Source organism: Mytilus edulis, chromosome 5 (assembly GCF_963676685.1).
Source record: "Mytilus edulis chromosome 5, xbMytEdul2.2, whole genome shotgun sequence".
Lineage (NCBI taxonomy): Eukaryota > Metazoa > Mollusca > Bivalvia > Mytilida > Mytilidae > Mytilus > Mytilus edulis.
In genome coordinates, this window is record NC_092348.1 from 39,262,503 (window position 1) to 39,286,137 (window position 23,635).

At 31.9% G+C, this 23,635-nt stretch overlaps 1 protein-coding gene across 1 annotated transcript in view; it reads right to left on the bottom strand.

Moving 5' to 3' along the window:
- Positions 1–22,384, bottom strand: part of LOC139523638 (GTP-binding protein GEM-like) — a 67,688-nt gene extending 45,304 nt beyond the window's left edge. Inside the window, exon 1 of the mRNA XM_071317801.1 lies at positions 21,697–22,384. Within this exon, the coding sequence (XP_071173902.1) occupies positions 21,697–22,237 (541 nt within the window). The 5' untranslated portion in view covers positions 22,238–22,384. The remainder of the gene's footprint in view (positions 1–21,696) is intronic.
- Between the last annotated feature and the right edge of the window lie 1,251 nt (positions 22,385–23,635).

The window sequence follows — 23,635 nt, forward strand, 5'->3', positions numbered from 1 at the left end:
CGAAAAATCGGAATACTTAATTTATAGTACAAAATTATAATTTACTGTTAGCAAGACTGTTTAGGTTCAGTCTTTTTAGACGTTATGATATCACAACTATTTTTAAGACTTGCATTCATTTACTTGAGCATGCAAAAATAGTAGCACTCATGTAATTTCTAGATTTACACTACGTAAAGACAAATGATGGACGATTTTGATTAACGAAACATTTTATTTTTCATACTACTGTTTTGAACAGTAGAAAAATACAATACCAAAATAATCATCGAGTGTTCTAACAAAATACAATTTTTGAAAGTGCTACATGCTGCTATTGGTATGATAAAAAAAATGTGTGTACTATCTTTTTTTACTCTTGTTATTTTTCATTACTTTCGCTTTACTTTTTTTTCACTTTTGGAAATGGGTTATATTGAGCCAATATTTGAGACCGAATTCTAAAGATATCCTGGAAAAACATGTATCACGTGATCTGTCGATTATCTTTTAAAAGTATACATTAAAATGTGAGTCATTATCTGAGAAAAGACAGCGATATGGGAAAAAAAATGAAAAAACACGTACGCATGCGACCAAAAAAAATGTATGGGTATTGGTTTTGTTCAATGTGAAAGGCCATACGATAATTTTTACTTTTGCCTACATCAATATCAATTGAATTCTTAAACTTTATTAATTGTGTCCTTGGCAATCAAAACGCATGTTTTTATCTTTATATATTCAGCAAGCTATCTTTTGACCGAGAAATCATTTCGCTGGCCCGTTGGAATATCACGACGAATTTCAGCGTATTTAAGAGGCCTTGGAAATATGCACAATAATCATGAGAATTTGTCCTTAACCTCGTTGACTGAATTTCAAATTGTCTTAACATCAATGCCCTTTATTAACAGTTTATAACAAATTATTAATGTATCTTGTATTACAAATTTAACCAGTAGAAAATAGAAGATCAAATTATCACAGAGTACATTCATCTGTACACAACAAATTGATTTGTAAAAGTATTGCATGCGGTAAATGATCATGCATTTTTAAGTAGTTTATGAAAGTTGATTGTTTCCATTAAGTATTTAGTACTGGTATTAGTATTAAATTGCGTAATAATGTAATTATCTTGTACTATTGTTCTGCATTTTTTCGAATAAAATCTTTTAGTAAATAAAACCAAATACAAAAATTAAGATGCTCATGGCTTCATGGTTACACATTGCAATTTCAATACCAATACTTTGATTCGTTATTTAACTGTCTTTTGAAGTTGAATGATTGTCCTTTGATATTGTTACATTTAAGGATACACATTGCAGTAAGACATGCAATTAGACGTGGTATGATAGTAAACAAAATCACCTTCCATCAAAACAGAAATTAACCGCGAGTACGTTGAGTTCTTTGTGACAATTGTTTTATATTATGTGTTCATTTTCTGCTGTGTGTCGCTCTATTGAGTTATGTCTTTTGTACCCGATTTTAACAGTTTGATTTAATTTTGTGCTGCCTACATCACTGTTCCAGGTTTGCAGGAATATTGAGTGCTAAAAAAAACATGTTTCACTACGCCACCTTTACCTTTTTTTACCTTTACCCCATTGCCTTGCTACAAAAGAGTTAATGTTGGTTGCTGTAGATTAAGATATTTCATATTTTTTCTTTGTAAATTTTTTGGTAATATTTGTTTAACTTGAGGACTATTCCCGTTTATATATGTCCCTATTCTAAAACACATATTTCGTTAGTTAACTTAAATATTCACGTTAACTTTCAGTCAATTACATTAACCCAGTCAAAAAGAAAATTTCTAATGTCTACCCGAGTAAACGCGAGCTTACTCTTCGTCTATTTAGTCAGTAGTAAACGGGCGTTAGCTCTAATTTTTTTCACGTGTACTTAATAATAATCGAACGTTTATTGCATATTTCACAACAGTTACTGTACTTTTTAGTGCACTTGAAAGTAATCACAAGTTCACTTTTCGCTTTAACTGATTGCGTAAATTATCATTTGGACTTCATATCCATCTTTTTTTTATTTTGTTGAAACGACTGTTATCTTAATATTTTACGTATATGTGTTTTAATCGTATCAGTTCAAAAACACTTTTAATTCGAAATATTAACTTTTGTTAATTGCAAAAAAACAGTTCCAATAATTTTATATAGCTAATTTTCTATCTTTTCTTTCCAAAAGTAAAATGTACAAAATAGACTCACAAAAATATGTCCACTATGACAGAAACGTCGTGAAAATGCATATTAACCCTTTCTATAAACTTGAACATTATCCAATCGTTTCAACTCACCTCTCACTTCAGTAATGTTTTTGCAAGATCTTCTCAAACTTGTACTAATGTAAACTTTGTCTTCGAGGTATTACAGTTCAAGGATAAATATCCATTCTGTACTTATATATACTATGATTAATTTTCAATTAATAAAAGAGGTATAATATCATTGACTGTAATTGTCAATATGTAAATCTAAAATGTGGTATTTATGTTAGGACAGTGTATCCAGGATACGATGACAATCTGCGTTAACGCGCGTTTACTACAAACAGTAAACGTATGTATCCTCTTTACAAAATTAGAAGACGCCCCATTTTCGCGTTAACGCGGAGGTAAACGCGAAAGTAAACACCCGTTCACTTTTTATGTCTGCTAAAATTTCGAACCTAACGCAGAGCTAACGTGTAACTTTTCCCGCCCGTCTTGTAATGCTTGGTCTGAACCGAACTGTAGCTCAAAACTTTGCCTCCGGATAATCGCCTTTCTGGTACCTTTATAATTGACACAACGGCAGATCCCTCAATTTTGAATAATCTGTCTATCGAAAACATGATTTTATCCCAAAGAGATTAAATTTACTTTTTTCTTAGAATTATCAACTGTAAACGAATTTTCGCGTATTCTTATTTTGCATTATGTTCTTTCTAGCCAATTCAGTGTCGAATATATAATTTCAGGTGCTTTTATTATCTAGATGAAACCGCTATCAAAATACTATGTTATAAAGAACAATGAGTGGTTAGTAGCAAGCTTTTGTACATTACGGAAGAAATCCGGATGATTAAAAAAATATCTCAATATAAGCCTTTATTCTGCATGTTTTTTAATAAAGCGTGTCTCTTTCTTATCTGACTTTTTTTTTTATTGAAAACGCCTTTAGAATTTCAATTACATATCGCTATAAAGAATTTAAGATATAATATAACGTTGATCAATACAGTTATTTTCAATGTTTCATCGGTTATGTAATAGCTGTCAATTTTGAAAGTAATAATTTATTATATATGTAAAGATAAAGAAATAAAGCTACGTCTTAAAATATTATTTACTGGGATACATTGAAGCATGGCTATTGTTATTGTTGGGAAACACCTTATCGCTAATCCCGGCTGACCCGGCCGCTTAAACTTTTGACGCATACAACAATCACTTTTCCATTGTTGTGTCAGATATTTTGTTTTATGACGTCAAAATTTTACGAGAACCTTTGTGATTTTCAGTAATGGTGGACAAATAGCGATAAGGTGTATTGCAGCACTATAAATCAAATATGGAGATGCGATTTTAAAATCAGCATTAATGTTTTTTTCTTTTCTTGAAGAACATTATTTTCAAAACCATGGTGATACAAATGAATGTGTCAATAATAACATGAACAGTACAAAGTATGTTGTTGCACCCGTTGCGCATGTCAGCAAAATCAATGTAGTGTTTCTTCCATTATTCTCGACGCTAAAATATGGGAATGTTCAAATCCAATATAACGTATAAAAAACTGTGAAAAAATTAATAGCCAGGGTTATACATTTGCCAAATAATGCAAAGTTGTCAGACTACCTTTACGTCTAATGATGAGATTGCCTGTATTATAGCATTCCTGTACTTGTCTGTACCTTGTTTTATGGGAACCTTTCTTACGTGTTTATGGCTTAAGTTAACATTTATCTGGTTGTCATTGACTTGTCATCAGATTTCCGATACAACTGGTCTCGTCGTAATTAAGTAATACGGGTAAAACCATTCCCACGATTTAATGAAGCTAGACTGTATATATTTCAGAAACAAAGAAAAAACTATGCGAAAAGCCTTAGATCTGTCAAAAAATAATTAGTGTCCATGTCTAGCTTGAAGACTTCTCTGACATTCTATATAGTATACCGTTGATACAATATGTAGAAAAGCAAACCAACAAAAGTTTTTGTCCAAGATTTGTAAACGCAGAGTTATAAAGGATACACAAAAGTTGTTGATTTTTTTGTGAATTCATCCTTAGACCAATACACTTAAATTAGATAAATTATATGTTGGCTTATGTTTTGTGGTATTTTAAATTGTAGCGATATTTTATAAGACTTGAATGGGATAAGACAATTATCATCTTTTAAAAAATTTAAAGGTGTTTTATACGAAACTATGATAAATTGAAAAAATTGTGAAGGTGATTATTTTTTTAATTTTGATTATCCTAGTCAATAACTATGTAATAAAGATGGCATTGAGAACCGGTTTTCCCGGTTTTTATACGTGTTAAATGACAATTATGGAAAATGGACTCGACTATTTACAAAATAAAACTCCTATTTTTGTATATTTCAATAAAAATTACAGGATTTGTATATATTCAAACTAGAAGAGAACTCCATTAAAGGGTTACAGATTAATTTTCAGATCAAATGCAATATAAGCTGACAACTTGTAACATTTCTTGTGAGAATAAGTGTAGTTCGTCTACAACAAAAATACGAATAAATTTTGCCATGAAAATTGTTTGTCCTCGGTCTGTTTATTTATTTGTCATGTTTGTGGTATACTGCAATTTACATTGACTCCTACACCTCTTTTTTCTCGCTCTAACAACATGTGTTGTCGTTTATTTCATTTATGTCCTTGTGCTTGATTGGTTATCTATGTTGTGTTTTGTGTACTGTTGCTTGTCTTTTCCTTTTTTGCATCGCGTTGTCAGTTTATATTCGACTCATGAGTTTGAATATCCCTTTGATATCTATATCTTGTGCCACCCTCTCCTGAGCTATATCATGTATATTGTTATCTACATCTACAAACACACCACACATCCTTTTTTTTTCTTTCACAACTTTTATTGTTGTTCCTTTTAAAAAAAGAATGCAAAACTGATAACTGCCTTTTCTTTCTCAACTAAATAACAAAATACATGCCATTATTAGTATAACTTAAGATAGATAATTTGGTAAACGGTAAAAACAAATTTACAATTTTGCTATATGTAGTAGGACAAAAATCGTGTTTAACTTTATGAGTGTATATTGACTAGCCACTCTGACAATTTCCTTTAAGGTTATATTGTTACACTAATGAGAAGTTTGTTATCGTTGGAATTTCGTCTGAGAACGTTGTATTCATTTTATTTTTCCTTCTATCATTGTCAATGGTGCACCAAATAAATGGACTGGCATGTCCTACCAGTGCAAAGGTCTTTTTGTTCCAGTCAAATACACCTTATCGATTTTTGCATTGTCCTTGACATGCATAATGGACCATTCCAAAATACTGGTTTCAACCTTGGAGGAGTGTTCCATTGTACCAATCTATGTGATTGAGCTTTCACGGTATTTTATCATCCTGAGCTAATCATAAATTGTCATGGCACTATTTTTTAAGTGTGGTCACATTTTGGGTAGGTTAACTACTTGAATCAAGGAAAAGACAAGATATGGTAGTCGAAATCTGTAATTTTTTAGTATTTGATAAATTTTTCACGTTCCAATCTTTAAACTTGACTTTATTTACCATGCAGATATCATGTTACAGTGTTCTTAATCAATAGACTTGATATGGATTGGCATTAATATATCATTAACCTATGGCACTACGGATGAGCTTTCCATATATTTGTTAAATCTACTGTGTGCCATTTTCCCGTTTCAATCATCAAAAGATTTTTCAAATTTCACCTCAAGAAGAAATAAAAAATACTTTTAATCAGATAGAGTATATTTTTCTGGATATACTAATACACAGATGATTAAGCAAAACGATACGCACCAATGTATGGTACATTGTTACTACAATGAAATATGTTTGAATTACAATACTATATGAAATCAACAATCGTCCTGATGTGCTCTTTCTTGAACTGAGTTTTTACTTTGATTGTGTGTGCTAAATTCTAAAATTCACTACTTTAAAAGTGAGACAAAAGATACCAGACGGGATATCTAAACCGATAAGTCGAAATTAAATTTACAAGGCAGTGGCTTAAAAGGGAAAAGACAAACATACTAACAAAATTACTAGAAACACAACCTAGAAAACTTAATTCTAAGCAACACGAACGTTACCAAAAACGTGGGATGATCTCTGGTATTCCGGAAGTGCAAGCAGATCCTCCTCTTCACAAGGCACCAGTGGTGTTGCTAATTTTAGTACACGCTGGTAATACGTCATATTCGGTAGGTCACATTCGTGAAAAGAGGACGGGATTGCATTTATTATATCAATGTCCGCTATATTCTATGGAATATATCAAAGTCGTGATGGCATCTGTAAAATTTACGAAGAAATTATTTCAAAATTCCCAATTGGAACTCTACAAAGCAGAGCAGAAAACCTCTATCTTAGAAATCATGATGGGAATTACAAGACCTGGTACATTTATATAAATATACAATTTTAAAACACTCTTCCATAATACACACAATCAGTGTGAAAGTAGTTTTTCTCTAGCTAATATACTGGAATGCTTTTTACATTATTGATCAACTGTAAAAGACTTTTGTTATAAGCCTTGACAGAGATATTAAGTTACAAAAGCATAATAAGTGGATTACTTATTTTACTTGTCATCATTTCAAAAAATCGATTGATATAAATTCCATTTATACCGTTAAAGAATAAACTCATCATAGATGCCAGGAATAAATTTAGTATACGCCAGACGCGCGTTTCGTCTTCAAAAGACTCATCAGTGACGCTCGAATCCCAAAAAGTTAAAAAGCCCAAATAAAGTACGAAGTTGAAGAGCATTGAGAACCAAAATTTCTAAAATTTTTGCCAAATACAGCTAAGGTACGTACTAAGGTAAAAAACTTATAATGCACAATTAATATGTAAAATTTGTTGTTTTTTTTAACATAGAACATATATTTATACTATAATTACATTTAACATGAAACTATCGTGTCAATATCTTGCTTTTTAACATTGATAGAATATTCAACATTTTAAATGACAAAGACTTGCATACATGTTATAGAGGTTTCAAAAACTTTTTGCACGTCATTGATTTTTAAACATGGCAATAATCGTCATGGAGCCTTCTTTCTTTAAGTAGTGTCGCTTGGTTTTGTATTTTGTGCTTTGTTGACGTTTAGTATTCATCCCGTGATACCATTGTACATACAAACAATTGTAAAAAGCGTACAACCTTAAAAAAAAAGGTTCACAAATTCTTTAATCATGATAGCCTATGGAATAGCATAGTGAATCCATGCTGGTATATGTATATATATTATCAACTTTATTTGATCACTCAGACACAACATATGTGTAACAAGAGGAATACAATATTTACTTATATACAAACAACAAAAAACAATGGTATGTATAACAAAGGAGAAAACATATTAAAAAAATACATTTAATTTTGACTATCATTTTACAAAATGTTCTTAAGTTTACTAATAAAAAGTGTTAGATTTTTTAAAACTTTTACATTACTTAGTGACAATAAGCCTTTCATTTTTTGATAACATGGATATCTAGTAAAGTAAATAGGAATATGTTTGTTTCGTATTTTTACGACTATCGGAAACTGACACTCAATTAGGTATCCGCTAACAATTTCCTATAGAGACCGGGAATATGTAGGGCCAATTGCAAATACAAAGAGCTTTTCGAATTCGCAAGCACTTGTATTATGTTAAACAATTGCAGAATAATCGTTTTATTAAATGCTTATGTCGAAACGGATGTAAAGTTTACGTTGCTACTAGATCCTTTCTTAAATCAACAAAATGTTAAAAAAAAAAACAAAAAAAAAAACGACGTTTTGCCCTTGAATCGATCATTATCTTACAAGTTAGACGCATTATCGTATAGGTCAGACCAATCAAGTCAGTTACGAAATTTCAGATCAATGACAGACATATACAATGCACATTGCATGTTTAAGAATTAGTTATGATTGATTGATAATATGTTTGATTGGCAGAAGAATATACAAAATATGCTTTAATTTGTCAACAAAAATGAATATTTCTATTCCTATCACATCTTGTCACAAAATTCTAATTTGACTATGTTCGCGATTTATTTAAATTTTAAACGGTTACTACTATTGCCCAAGGGTGTTTCGTCATATAACATATTCGGTTGGTTGCAGACTGATTTGTCTACGCCTCTGTATGAGATACGTTTGTCTACCATTTTGTAAGAGATGTGTGTCTACCCATTTGTATAAGAACTGTTTGTCTACCACTTTGTAAGAGATGTGTGTCTACCCATTTGTATAAGAATTGTTTGTCTAGAAACCTTTATATAGTCAGGATTCTACTCCAACAAAATGATGAACTTTTGAATTTAAAAGAGTTTTATCAACACATTATTTGTAAAAGTCAATTTTGCGAATATATTCATCAAGTTGAAAACAAATATTCAATATTTTGTAAACAGGAATGAACCTTCAATATTTATTCAATAAATTGTTTATTGAAGTTCTAGAACATTAAAAATTAATTTATATTTTAGTCCAAAAAAATAAACGTGCCAATGAGACAACTTCTCAAGGTAAAAATTTAGTATAAATTCTTTCCTATAAAAAATTACATCATTTCGAAATCTTACTATGGTACACTGTTTTTCTTATTTATTGGAAAAACAAGAATTGATTATAGGTCTTTCACCTCAAATAAATGACACGTATCTATATTCAGAAAATTCAAGGTCAATCCTATCTTAAGACAACGCTGTTTAAAAACCTTTGTTTGTCATGGCGTTTTTACGTTTATCTTATGAAAGCTTTTAGTATTGAGCGATTCGAAACCTAATGAGCTGACCAGGAGATAACACGTATTTTATAGTGTAAAGTTGTAAGATTTCAATATATATTTTTTTTAATTTAAGATGCGTGTTAATGAGATAAAGAAAGAAAAGAAATATTAGAATTTCAAAGATATTTCACGTTCAGAGCCTTCAATTAACCAATATAGTTATTTCGAAAGAACTTAGCAGAAGTAAATGTTGATTGGTTTTATTAAAATTTTCAAGCTAACTTGAAATTTAGGGCACGGTCAATGCGAGTATCAGAAAACTAAATTAAAACATCATCTCACGTTTGCTGAACATTTTGTGAAAATTTGTGGAAATTAATTTCTTTGGAATCTAATAAGGTCATTTCTAGGAACTAATACGATAATGAGTTGATATACAAAACTGTTGAGTGATCGACACGATATCGTCAGTATAAATGGGAAACAAGGCTTTAAATTGAGTTATAAACTGCTGTCTATTTCAAGAATATTCTATCACGAAAGGCCTTGGCTTATTACGTTCAGACTGACGTGTGGTATCAGCTGCGACAAACATATCCCATAAATAATGTCATCTTGTATATCGCTGCTGGGAAATAAAAAGTCAATGTTTGAAAAGCAATCGTCCTTTGCAAGAGTTCCACGCTTGTAGAAGTTTTTCATGGATCATCTTGTGTACAACGAATGAATCAAATCGTGCTTTCTACATCGTAAATAGAAGAGATGATATTTCATTTCATATTGTGATTTTTTTTCTGTTTTAGATGGTGACGTTCTCTTAGCACCATATCCATCCTATGTCGTTTACATATCTTTAATGTTCGAATTTGTTATGTATGGAACAATGTTTTTGATTTTAATGAATAAAAAGTCTATATAGCTGGAAAAACAATTCACAAACTTGTCAAAACATTCGCTAGATGTTCTCATCGGTACAAAAAATTACATTTTGAAATAAGAATAAACGTCAAGACATCTTATACGTTGAAGTATTTTACATCCATTTTTATGGTTATATTCCATACAAAGCATAATCATATCGGCATTCAACTCAAAAGCTAACCAAACCTTTAAACAGATTTATTGAGAATGGATTTACTTACGATACTGTTAGCATGTCATTATAAAAGGCATTTTTCGGAATTAATATTGATTCACGCATAGGGTCTTTGCATCGGAAATATACATCTTTATTCTAAAAACATGTTGTTGGGTTATGTCTTCTCATTTATTTTGGATAGTATGATTCTTAACCCAAAATCGGGATTGATTGTGCTTGATTTTCATATAATGAAGACATATTCTTGTATTCAGTTTAATTGAGGTCTAGAGCTGGATTGTGAGTAAATGCTAGTAGTATTTTAATAATTTATGTTGATCATTGTCCGTTTGATTTGCTTATTCTGTTTCCGATTCTGATATCGGACTTGGACCTCTTTTACACTGTGTTTTGCTGTGCTAATTGCTGTATATGTTTAATTCCAATTTGACTTGAGGTAAAGAGGTTCAGCTCTCACAAACCGGTAAAATGTACCCCAAAACTGTTAGTAGGCATTTTGTTTTTCGAGGTTTTGTTATTTATATTGTCTGTTGAAAATGAAAGCGACAAATATATGCATCAGAGCTGTAAAAAATATATCTCCGATGTTGGTCTAACAAATATTGATTTCAAGGTCATCACGATTAAAGCTGTCTGTTCGAGTGTTCAAAAGACGACACGATAAGAGTTATAGACTGGTAATTAGCAGGAAAGACCATTTAGATATTCTCGTTTTGAATTTTCTCGTAGACATGATTGCAACAAGAATGTGTCCATAGTACACGGATGCCCCACTCGCACTATCATTTTATATGTTCAGTTGACCGTGAAATTGGGGTCAATACTTTAATGTGGCATTACAATTAGGAAGACCATAACATAGGAAACATGTGTACTAAGTTTCAAGTTGATTGGACCTCAACTTCATCAAAAACTACCCTGACCAAAAACTTTAAACTGAAGTGGGACAAACGGACGCACGGACGAACGCACGGACGAACGAACGGACAAACGAACGGACGTACGGACGAACGCACAGACCAGAAAACATAATGCCCCTCTACTATTGTAGGTGGGGCATGATAATTGTTTCCCTGTCCAGATATTAACTATTATATCTAATGAGGTCTTGAAACTGCGTTCAATGGAAAGATTATGAAGATAATTTAAGTCACTAATTGTTTTAAAAATAGTAAGATATAAAGAGGGCAATCTCAAACAATAAGTTGAAGAAATGTAATAAAAAAAAAACCGTCGACACACAATGTACAGAGAAAAAAGGATTAAGTCACACAAAACCTTCCAAAACCGGGGAAAATTTAGGTGCTAGAGACACTCTATGCTTTACCATATTATCCATTCTTGAATTGAAAAACCATCTTTCGTAATCATTCTAAACTCTCACATCTTTTTCAAATGGAATATGTTACAAAAAAAAAATTGAAGTTGTTATTATTTTTTGGGGAAATAAAAATCAAATTATGTATGTTAAATATCTTCAATTGTTAACAAGCATTGTAGTTGATTGGTAGAATTATGTACCAGACGAAAAGCAGACACATCCTTCTACAATGTTGCAATGCTCAATGGTCAAACCAAATAATTATAGATTACAATAGTCCTTAATGTTAGAAATCAGTACACTAACTTTATATGTTTTGAGAGATATGTCTACGTGGTTGTTGGTGGATACATTCTTCATTGTTATGTAAATGTGTGTTGTTATTATATCATTTTAGGCTAAATTATATTCCAGATTGTTAAATAATAAATGATTTTTAAAAAATGCATATAGCGTAATGCTCACAAGTGTGAAACTAAACGCCTTTCAAGCTTCATTTGAAATATCAATGATTTATCCTTTATCCGTGTTACTTGCTGATAATTGTGCATTCACATGGTGTGCATTGCTTTAATCCAGAAAATCGTTGTTTTATATGTTTGCAAAGGAGTAGGTCCGGTAAGGGCCGATTTCGGCCTCAATTTTCAAGTTCATCTAACGAAAGATTTTAGACACTTTCTAAACACTTAAGTGTCTATTTCAATTGATTCAATTAGTTAATGGGGAAGATTTTAACTTAATAAGTCATTTAAAACACCCCGATTCAAGCTTAAATATGAAAAATCTATCAAATATGCCAAAAATCGTCACTTTTCAGATGATTTTTGTCAAAAATGAAAGTGGCCGCATCCGTGTTTATCCTCAACCTTTATATATATTATGTATCATCAAATACAACTTACATTTCAATATTATGAATGAACACGAATGCGGCCACTTTCATTTCAGACGGTAATCGTCTAAAATTTCACTTAAATGCTACAATTGTGAAGATTTCAGTAATTTAGCATGACTTAATGATGCTAGTAACCGATAAATGTGCATTGTTTTGTCAAAAACAGCCCATATTTATGTAGCAGAAGCATTCTACTTTGTAAAAAATATCTTAACGATTACATTTTCACAATTTTCTAAAACTGCTATATTTTGAGGCCAAAAAGGGGACTTACTGAACCTACTCCTTTGTATTGATAAAGAAAAAAGAATGAAAACCTTGAGTGCCTTTTCGGTACTTAATTTTTCCAGTCCATGTATAATTCACTAATACAAAATTCATCGGTTCGGCGGGATGACATAAACGTAATATGTGAAATATTGGTGCACTTTAAAAAAAAAATTAAGTACGATAATGATACTCGACACTTGCTATTACTTATAAACAATTTGTTTTAGACTGCAGAGTTACTTCAAGTAAACTGAAAACAATGCTTATACATGTTATTAAAAATAGAAGTAGATTTCCATATTATCCAGAGATAATATTCATTTTATCACTAAAGTATCAATGTTATGTCGCTCATTTCCCAGTCAATAGCTTGCCATTACACAATTTGGCGTAGATTATCATGGTTTAATTTCCGATGTGTAATGTACCGTTCACGCTATTCAAAAAGCAAAGTGGTACATCATTGCTAAACAGCTAACTCATCAATACAACATTTCAATTTATTATACCAGTACAGATCGGCTTTATCCTTCAACACTGTTTATTCAGCAAAGGTGATAGAAAGTTTGATTGCTGTATCGATTACATACATATGTTTTATATCAAAACTAGATTAAAATCTACATATTGATATTTACATGTTAACCGTGTTAAGATGTTATATAAAATTATATAAATATGTGAGCACATAACTGCTGTGTGTTGTCGTATGAATTGTTTTCTATAAATTTAGTTATTTCGTTGACTTTCATATCTTACTATGCAGTTTGGACTTTGCTCATTGTTGAAAGAAAGCTGTTTATATTTCTGTGTTATTTGGTCTCTTGTGAAGTGTTTTTATAGGCAATCATACCACATCTTCTTTTTTATATACATGGTTGATTGTTTTATAAAATCCCATATCAATTTCTAGTCAGCTTTATCTAAGAATGTGTAAATATGTTGTTTTTTAAAGTGAATAATGACATTAATCCGCAATCTGCTATAGTTAACGTAACTACGAATCTACATTCATAATCATAGGGAAGTTTGCATTCCCCCAGACTGAGTCTATATGGGATTGTAAATGTGTTTAGCTGTTTTGTATAAGCTATATTTAGCTACCCCACAGTATCACTATTTTGTGCGTTTTTCCTTTGCTCTTTTTTTGTGATAATTTTTCATATCATGCTACTTGCTTGAGATGGAAAATTAATCCTAGAACCTAAGGAGGCACGTGGTGTTGCTAATGAAATTGACATGAAATTGACAACGTCGTCATATGTAAAATAGCGATAAACAGATTATCATTGGTCATTTCAACTCGATTGCTTTTCTCGCTTTCGCCATGCCGGCTCAAGCGAGAAAATGAATCTCGTTGAGATGATCAACGATAATCTATAGTTATCACATCCTTTGACCGGCTATCGTGCCTGTGTAAGTTATAGATATTTAATATTTTTGGATAGTTTTGTGGTGTTGCATAAATTATACCATAGCTTTTGATGAAAGCCCCGGCCTTAACCTCACGAGACCGAAGGTCGAGTGAGGTCACCGGGGGGTTTCAACAAAAACCGCGGGAATAGCAGTTAGACCTGAATTTTCGACACTGAAGGATGCACATTTACATTGGTGGTGGATAACGTTACAGATCTAGACAAACATATGGTAAAGGAATTAGATTTTCAGGAAATGGATGCAAGATAAGTCAAATATTTTCAGATATTTGGAAAGCTCTCTGGAATCCCAGATCCAGGGTTAATTTGTTTTTTAATTTTTATCTCAACGGTCGAAATGTTAAATTGTTTTTATTAAAAACGAGGAAATTTATTTCACCAGAGCTATTAAGGTTTGTGACCCCTTTTGCAGCCGCCATGTGAAATAATTATTAAATTGTTTCATTGCAAATGGCGGATCAAGAAATTTTCATAAGTTGGTGCCCACTTACTGCCTATAAAGAGGGGGCCCGCTCCCGTCAAGCTCCAGTAATTCCCTATATAAGCAACCAAAATTTTTCGACAAAGGGGAGGAGCGGCCCCCCTGTCCTTTTAAATCCGCCTCTAATTGCATTTAACAGTTTCATAGAACAGGGCTATTTTATGGCAAATAAAACCAAAATTTTTGTAGATTTTAGATAAATGGGATTTCAATATGATCACGATTATAATCACAAAGTCATGTTGTTTATAGGTCATTTATACAAAAAATTGAGCTCCATTTTAAGTAACCAGTTGCTATCAAATTTTAACGATCCAACATTTATATTGTTATAAAAAGTCTAATGTATTTATCATATATGAAGCTTCTTGAAAGGAATGTGCATCCTAAAAAAAAGCCTATGTTAAAGTAAATCTTAACACGTAGCTGTACATTGGAGCCTATGAGGATACAATCTATATATATATTTCAATAACTGAAAATCGGCTTATATTTCAAGCAATATATATTATATATCATTTTTAAACTATTCGTTTAGTTGTTTTAAGAGGGAAAATTTTTGCTCATTTTGAAATATAGGACAACGGAGTTGGTATATGTGGGTTCGATTCCCACCCTCTGCATTCATTTAAATCGGCTGGTGCAAAGCGGTCAGTTAAGCTTAGTGGCCCCTCACTGACTCAGTTGTTCTTGTGTCAAAAAATTCAAGAGGACAACGCCAGGTCTCCACATCTTTCTTTTTCTTTTCGAAGACCATATACAATAAAACCATGGTATAATTGTGAAAATTATACAATAGATAACTATGGTATAATTTTCGATTATTGGGATGTATACTCTTGTTGCATTCCCATAGGTAACATTGTACACCTATAGCTATAGGTTAATACAGAAAAATCTGTTCACGAATGCATGTCAGATCTCTTTACAAAAAGAAATGAAGAACACGATAGAGAAATCATAAATGCTCTTGTCATTTTGTTTCCTTTTTGACATTTTTTTAATATTGCCACCAGTAATGGCAATGTTATACTGAAATTACTGTTCAGAGATCTGATCGAATAATGTTTAATGAATTTTAGAACAATAAAATTGAGAATGGAAATGGGGAATGTGTCAAAGAGACAACAACCCGCCCAAATAAAAAACAACAGCAGAGGGTCACCAACAGGTCTTCAATGTAGCGAGAAATTCCCGCACCCGGAGGCGTCCTTCAGCTGGCCCCTAAACAAATATATACTAGTCCTGTGATAATGAACGCCATACTTATTTCCAAATTGTACACAAGAAACTAAAATTAAAATAATACAAGACTAACAAAGGCCAGAGGCTCCTGACTTGGGACAGGCGCAAAAATGCGGCGGGGTTAAACATGTTTGTGAGATCTCTTTTCATATTGCCTTTGCTTCAAAACACCACAAAGCTTGTCATGATAAAAGGTTTTTTTCAGGACTGAAGTTCTGTCATTTTATTAACACGCGAAGAAATATCCTTAACTCGAGCCGGAAATGGGATTTCAGTGATTGTATCTGGTCATTAATTTCCTCCTCTCTGGTGACAGCATTAACGGGTTTCATCTAATCACAATGATTTTATATGCTATGATCTGTTAATCCTCATAAAATGTTAGATCATAGCTGTCTTAAGGAAACCATACGTAAACGCTAACATTAGATAAACATTATATTATATTTATAAAACTGGTGAAGTTATCAGTTAATTATTAAAGAACATTTTGTAATATCATTATTGGCGTAAATCAACATATTATGTCTCAGTATATTTTGTTCATTACGATGGTAAAAGAACTTTGAATACGTAATTGTATACTGGCTATGGAAGTTTTAAAAACAATATCATCAAAGATACAAGGCTTATGATAACACACGGTACCAATGTTACTACATCAGATGCGTGTGTCTCTTTGGTGATCATCCAGGCCAAAATATTTGATAATGTTTAAAAATCCAAATTGATACCAAACGTTGAAGAGCTAATCCAACAAAAAAGACCAAAAATTACAGCAACATTCGGACAAGGAATAAGTTATGCATGAGGGAGAAATAATCCTTTATCTAAAATTATATTCAGCTAAATTCAAGCAAACAATATCCATATTCGCAAATTAGTATATCATACATATTAAGTGTAATTTTAGCCCTCGAATTCAATCATTTTGGGGGCTAAATCAACAGCCAAAATTGCATGGAAAACCAAATCGTTCCAAAGAAGACTGTGTCTGCGGATAAGACAACCTTAGTGTCATTTTCGACCAGTATTTTTGACGTTGAAAATTAATAGACTTTGAATTGATTTACATTGTCATATCGGGGCCTTTTATAGCTGACTATGCGGTATTGGCTTTGCTCATTGTTGAAGGCTGTACGGTGACCTATAGTTGTTAATGTCTGTGTCATTTTGGTCTCTTGTGGACAGTTGTCTCATTGGTAATCATACCACATCTTCTTTTTTATATGAAACTTTTGTAATTTCTCAATGTAGATGACTCTTAGTTTTCATGTTATGATTTCATATTTTACAACAAATGAAAGATCATAAAATTTTAATATAGAAAATTTATGTTCAAATAAAACCTGTTTTTATTATTTTTGTTCTTTGTACGAAAACATATGACAACTTATTGACATAAAATATATATACATACAAACTACGATGAACTAGAGCACCGTAAAACTAACAGATGTTATATTACATTTGAACAAGCTGCTGTTCGATTATTTACGTGTTAAAGAGTAAAATAATTATATGTTTTTGTAGTTTACAAACACTTTTAACTGAATACAACATTTTCCTCCAGAATCGAAATGTCTGAATATGTATTTAAAAATTCATAACGGCTTGATATTTATTTTTGGAGATGTTGACACATACTACAAATGAAACCAGGTTCGGCTTTTTCAGATTTCTAAATTCAATTCACGAACCTCTGACTATTTCTTTACAGGCACATGAACATAAAGCGGGTTTATAATTAACGATACTATATGTAATCTTAAGGAAATGGAGGAACTACATTTTTAAGTATACAATAAAACAAATTATTGGAAAGGCGCTTAACTCTATAATATAGCTAATTCTATCTTTCAGAGGTTATCGTTTGTGTCTGTCGAACTGCCATAAAATATTTCATTTATATTTCATAAAAATTAGGCAAGTACACTTAAAAAAAAGACAGACGGACGGACAGAAAAGCGATGACTCACGTTTATTTTTCATGGTTAGCATAATATGTAATAGAAGAATCTATGAGGTAAACGGCAACTTAATAAAGAATTGAAACCACGAGAAAATAGTCATGTGTTGGTGTTTGCTCTGAATGCGTGACGAAATTAATATTAGAGCCATTATAATAATATAACAACAAAAATATCATAAAATAACAATATATAAACAGCTGTTGTCGTTTATGTTTAAGTCACAAAAAGAAATGTCAGATAAATCCATTGATATTTAAAGATAAAAATTGTAAATGAACCACTTAGTTAAACTCTTGACAGAAAACATACCGGAAACAACTGTTAACGATAATTATGGTTTAGTAACTTTATTAAATCATTCCTTCGTACTGTTTACGGAAGCCTTCGCGAGTTGGTTGACCGTTATGGAATATCTATTTCACCGATGACGACTGATCTGTTCTAATTGTCTTAAACTATAATCCCGTCCCTTTTTCAAGAATGTGACCTATCGAATTAGACGTGTCACCGGGTTTGTACTCACATGATCACCACGTCACAAGCCAGGAGCCTCTGGCCTTTGTTAGTCTTGTATGATTTTCGATTTTAGTATCTTGTGTATTTGGAGTTTGGTATAATCCATTGACACTGAACAAGTGTACTTATTTGTTTTGGGTTCAGCTGAAGGCTTCTCCGGATACGGGAGTTTCTCGCTTCGTTGAAGACCCATTGATGACCTTCATCTGTTGTCTGCTCTATTGTTGGGTTGTTGTCTTTTTGACACATTCCCCATTTCCATTCTCGATTTTATTAAGGATAAACCTTCTCTTCCCAAGCATTCGAGATCACCCCTTATTTGTGGTGGAGTTCGTGTTGCTCAGTCTTTAATGTTCTAAATTGTGTGTTTGTGTTTGTAAGTTTTGGCGAAACATTTCAACATTGATATCCTATGATAAATAATATTTCTAAGAATTTGTCTCTGAAAAAGACTCATAGAGTACCGATTTATGTGTAAACGAATACTAATTCGTTGTTTAGTGTTAACTATATCGGTTCAATCATTGTAAGCTATGACAGAAAACACATTACGGAAGTGTGTATGCAAACCCTACAACAAATTCATGCAATGTTTTAGTTGGTTTATAATGTGCATAATTTTCCTATTTGGATGATTTACTAGTAATTTGTGTGCCCTTTATATCTTGATGTTTGGTCTGAGCCAAGGCTTTGTGTTTAAGGCCGTACTTTGACATATACTGGTTTACCTTTTACACATTGTGACTTGGATGGAGAGCTGTCTCATTGGTACTCACACCACATCTTCTTATATCTATATCCTAGTCAACACAGATTTATGGCAAATATAGTTGCAAATATAAAAATAAGAAGATGTGGTTTCATTTCCTATGAGATAACTCTTCGCAAGAGACAAAATGACACAGAAATACACAACTATTTGCCAACGTGTGGCCTTCAACAATGAGTAAAACCAATACTGCATAGATAGTTGTATAAGGCTGCCACCTGACGAACGTAAAACAATTCAAACGAGAAAATTAACAACTTTCCAAGTTTGAATTTTAAATTTTGCTTAATTTTGGTTTTCTTTTCAGTGAATAGATTTATTGTTCTTACAATTGCATCGACTTCAATGTCATCAAAAAAGGAAATGATTGGGAAATTTCAAACTATTTATTTGTTCATTTTTCCGAGCGTAGTTATTCCGAAATGAAAATAAATGCTTAAGGAAGTGTATTTTCTTCTATAAATTTCCTGTTTACAAAACTTTGAATTTTTCGAAAAAAAATAAGGATTTTCTTATCCCAGGCATAGATTACCTTAGCCGTATTTGGCACAACTTTTTGGAATTTTGAATCCTCAATCCTCTTCAACTTTGTACTTGTTTGGCTTTATAAATATTTTGAAATGAGCGTCACTGATGAGTCTTATGAAGACGAAACGCGCGTCAGGCGTACTAAATTATAATCCTGGTACCTCTGATAACCATTCTTATTATCTTTATTAAATTGGTTGCATGTAATTGCACTTGTTTGCTGTTTGATTGGCAATTGTTTGCTTAACGTCATTTAGCAAATATTTTATTGATATACAAAATAAAAACAAATTAAGTATAAATCAGAAAAACGGGTTCTGCAAATTATATCTATATTGCCACTGTTGTTGGAATATTATACATTCAATAAACTTTGGGGTCTTGAAAATATGTACTACAATAACATAAAATTGAGAATGGAAATGGGGAATGTGTCAAAGAGACAACAACCCGACCAAATATAAAACAACAGCAGAGGGTCACCAACAGGTCTTCAATGCAGCGAGAAATTCCCGCACCCGGAGGCGTCCTTCAGCTGGCCCCTAAACAAATATATACTAGTCCAGTGATAATGAACGCCATACTAATTTCCAAATTGTACACAAGAAACTAAAATTAAAATAATACAAGACTAACAAAGGCCAGAGGCTCCTGACTTGGGACAGGCGCAAAAATGCGGCGGGGTTAAACATGCTTGTGAGATCTCAACCCTCCCCATATACCTCTAATATTTTAGCCATTCCGCATAATTTTGACGAAATATGCAAAATATAATATTGTTGGAATTACAATGTATGCAGCAGTTTCAAGCATTTTTCAATTTATCAATTACAAAAAATGAACGTATCATTGATATTATATGTTAACACAAAAATTCTGACTACACGACTGGTGAAAAAAAAAGAATAAAAAGACTTTGATTATTAGAAGACGTCTCAGAATTCGTCAAATAATAATTATAGAAGAAAGAAAATTAAAGTTAAACGTATATTTAAACAGTCATCAGAACTTGAATATTTTGCTAGAAATTCCTTTTTGAAAAAAAAAGAAAATTTCGGGAGTTACTTGGCAAAAGTTTTTTAAAGCATTACTTATTACTGCATTATAGAATAAGTTCCAAATACACATAAACATGTAATAAAGCATATGTTTAAAACATGTGCTGCAAACATCTTTTTAATGTAAAACAGTCTGCATAAAAGATAAGCATTTTTACAAATAATGTGTGTTCAATAATACTAGTGGTTATATAACTGGAGACCTTTAAATCCTCAACAAAACGTCAAAGGGCTGAAACAAATAAAAAGACATGAGGAGAACAAGTCGGCTGAGGAGCAAGTGAATAACATGAGTAAAATAAAGCATAATTTTCAAATGATATTTCAAGTGATATTTTCTTCAAGTCCGTTTTCGCATTTTTATATCAGCACTGGAGCATTTAGCTTATACGCAATGGGTATTATTGGAGAATAACTGATGTTGTCTGTTCTATGGTCGGGTTGTTGTCTCTTTGACACATTCCCCATTTCATTCTCAATTTTATGCTCAATATGACATATTATATTAAATCATGTAGTACATATATGGACAAGATGCATTTGTCATAAAATGTAAAGATTTATTACTCTGATACTAGATGCAAAACAAAATTCATAAAAGAGAGCACAACGGAATTGAACAATACTCTTTATATATGTCCGTATGCATTAAAAGAGTTAAGCTATCAGGACGCTTAAATATATTTCTGTATGAAAAGACGTCTGCAACATGAACAAATACTATACATTCAGAAAATCTCAAAGAGATATTAGAAGATGTGGTATACGTGCCAATGAGACAACTCGCCATCCAAGTCAAAATTTATAAAAGTAAACCAGTATAGGTAAACATACGGCCTTCAACACGTGGCCCTGGCTTACACGGACCAGCAAGTTATAAAGGGCTCCAAAAATGACAGGAAAATCAACGGTCTAATCTATATAAAAACAAAAAACACTTATAAACCATATCAACAAACGGACACTGAACATCAGGTTTTTGACTTAGGACAATTGCAAACAAATGCAGCTGGTTTTAGTGTTTTCATAGGCGCCAACCTTCACCCAACCTAACAGCAGAAGTGTTACATCACAAGATAGAAAGACACATTATTACAGTACATTAAGACATTTTAGAAAGACTTACCGATGCTGATATCAAACCGATATTCCGATGTCAAAAACTGCTGGACAATTGTAGATTTTCCAACACCTAAGGCACCCAATATTACAATCTTATAAGGCTTAGGTTTTTGTAAAGAACCATCACTATTAGCTAAACTGTTTTGTGAAAATGAGTTTGATCCAATGGATAAGGCATATCCATCACCCTCAGATGAAACAATACTGTTTGTACTGCGAGACTTGATGGAATCCCCTCGGTTGACTATGCCTTTCGATGTCACATCAAAAGTTCTGAGTTTATACAAGTCGTGATCTTGATCTTCGTACTTTGTTCTCAAGTTCTTTATTAAAGGCCTCCTATAGTTGTTTTTCGTTGGTAAACTGCTTGTTCTAGGTCGAATTCCATCAATTTCGTAACTCTCAAACGTCTTATTTTTAGCTTTTTTCATAGAAGTGGATCGCACTCTTGGTTTTGGGTCCCCAATCAACGGGCTTGGAGCACGTTCCATTTTATCGAAGTACATTAGTTTTCCTTCTTCAACTTCTTGCAAATTATGATGCATACTTTTCTTTAATCAGTCGCAACTTTACTATCCCTTTAAATTCCTAAATATTTCCATTCGATATTCTCTTTATTCGCAAATGAATAATATCACTAGTTAAAGAGCCATTTATAAAAATCAACATCTTTCAATATTTATAAAATTCTGACAACAAGTCGGCAATTTCACGATATTTTAAAGTAAACTAAAATTTACCTGCTTTCTGATTGATTGATATAGATTTCAGCTGACATTTTATTGGTTGACAAAGTCTAAGCTTCTCACTGTGTAAGTGAATGTTGATTTTACGCTTTCAACTAATCAATTGGCTGCATTTGAACACTTTCAATATTTCTCTCTGATGAGAAAGAAGATACAGTATCGACTGACAATATTTTTTCAATAATTGTTTTTAATCTGCCCTTTGATCGTGTATATATACTACTAACAGCTGTAACATTAGCTGTCTTAAAAATCTCTTTTATACCATAACATATATATGTGTTAATAAAGTGTTGGTTGAATTGTAGCTAAAAGAACGGCCTGTGGCAAGTATTAAATACATATTTAGGTCATGTACAAAATTACTATTGGCAGTGCAAGAATAAGGTTTACTTCAAAACAATTGAAGGTGATTATTGTGTTTCTTAAATTCAAAATTTTACATTTAGTTATAAGTTCACGTTTAAATCATGAAGAGAAATAGCGTGTACATTATATTTAAATTGTGGTTGTTTTGATATGTCTGCATAAAAATCTAGACTAGTTTGTTATATGTGACATCCTTTATTTTATAGCTTTTTTTTAATATAATACTCCTAACCTAGGTCTGAAAAAAACAAATGTACGTGTACTAACTCGTGAAACTGCTTATAACGTAGTTGTAAAATATCTACACTGACAAGATGACCCGCGGGATTCGATAATCTCAAAACATGATAAATTTTTGGATTAACAATTTATCGTTTTATAATAGAACTCCCATGATATCCATTCAATACATGCAAACCGAAGACTATAAATCAAGAAAATGTAATAAATCAAAGCAACAACCAAACACACAATAACCCAATCAACAATGATATGTCACTTATATCAAATTACAAGTTTAAGATTATTGTAAACTTATCTTTGTTTTGTAACAATTTGTGAACACTCGATTTGTATGCGTAACTTCTATTTTACTTTTTGTTTGCATGCTCTACAATTTATCATTGTCATTGTCCCTAATCATATTTTCATTTTATTTTTGTATTTGTTTTTATTCTTAAATATCATATGTTTTATTTAAATACTACTATATATGAATATAAGGATGAAATGATTTTTCTGAATTTGTTGCGTACGGATCATTGCCCATACTGTCCAACTATGCTATTTCAGGAGTTTTGTTTGGGTTGGAGGGATTTTGTTTTACTT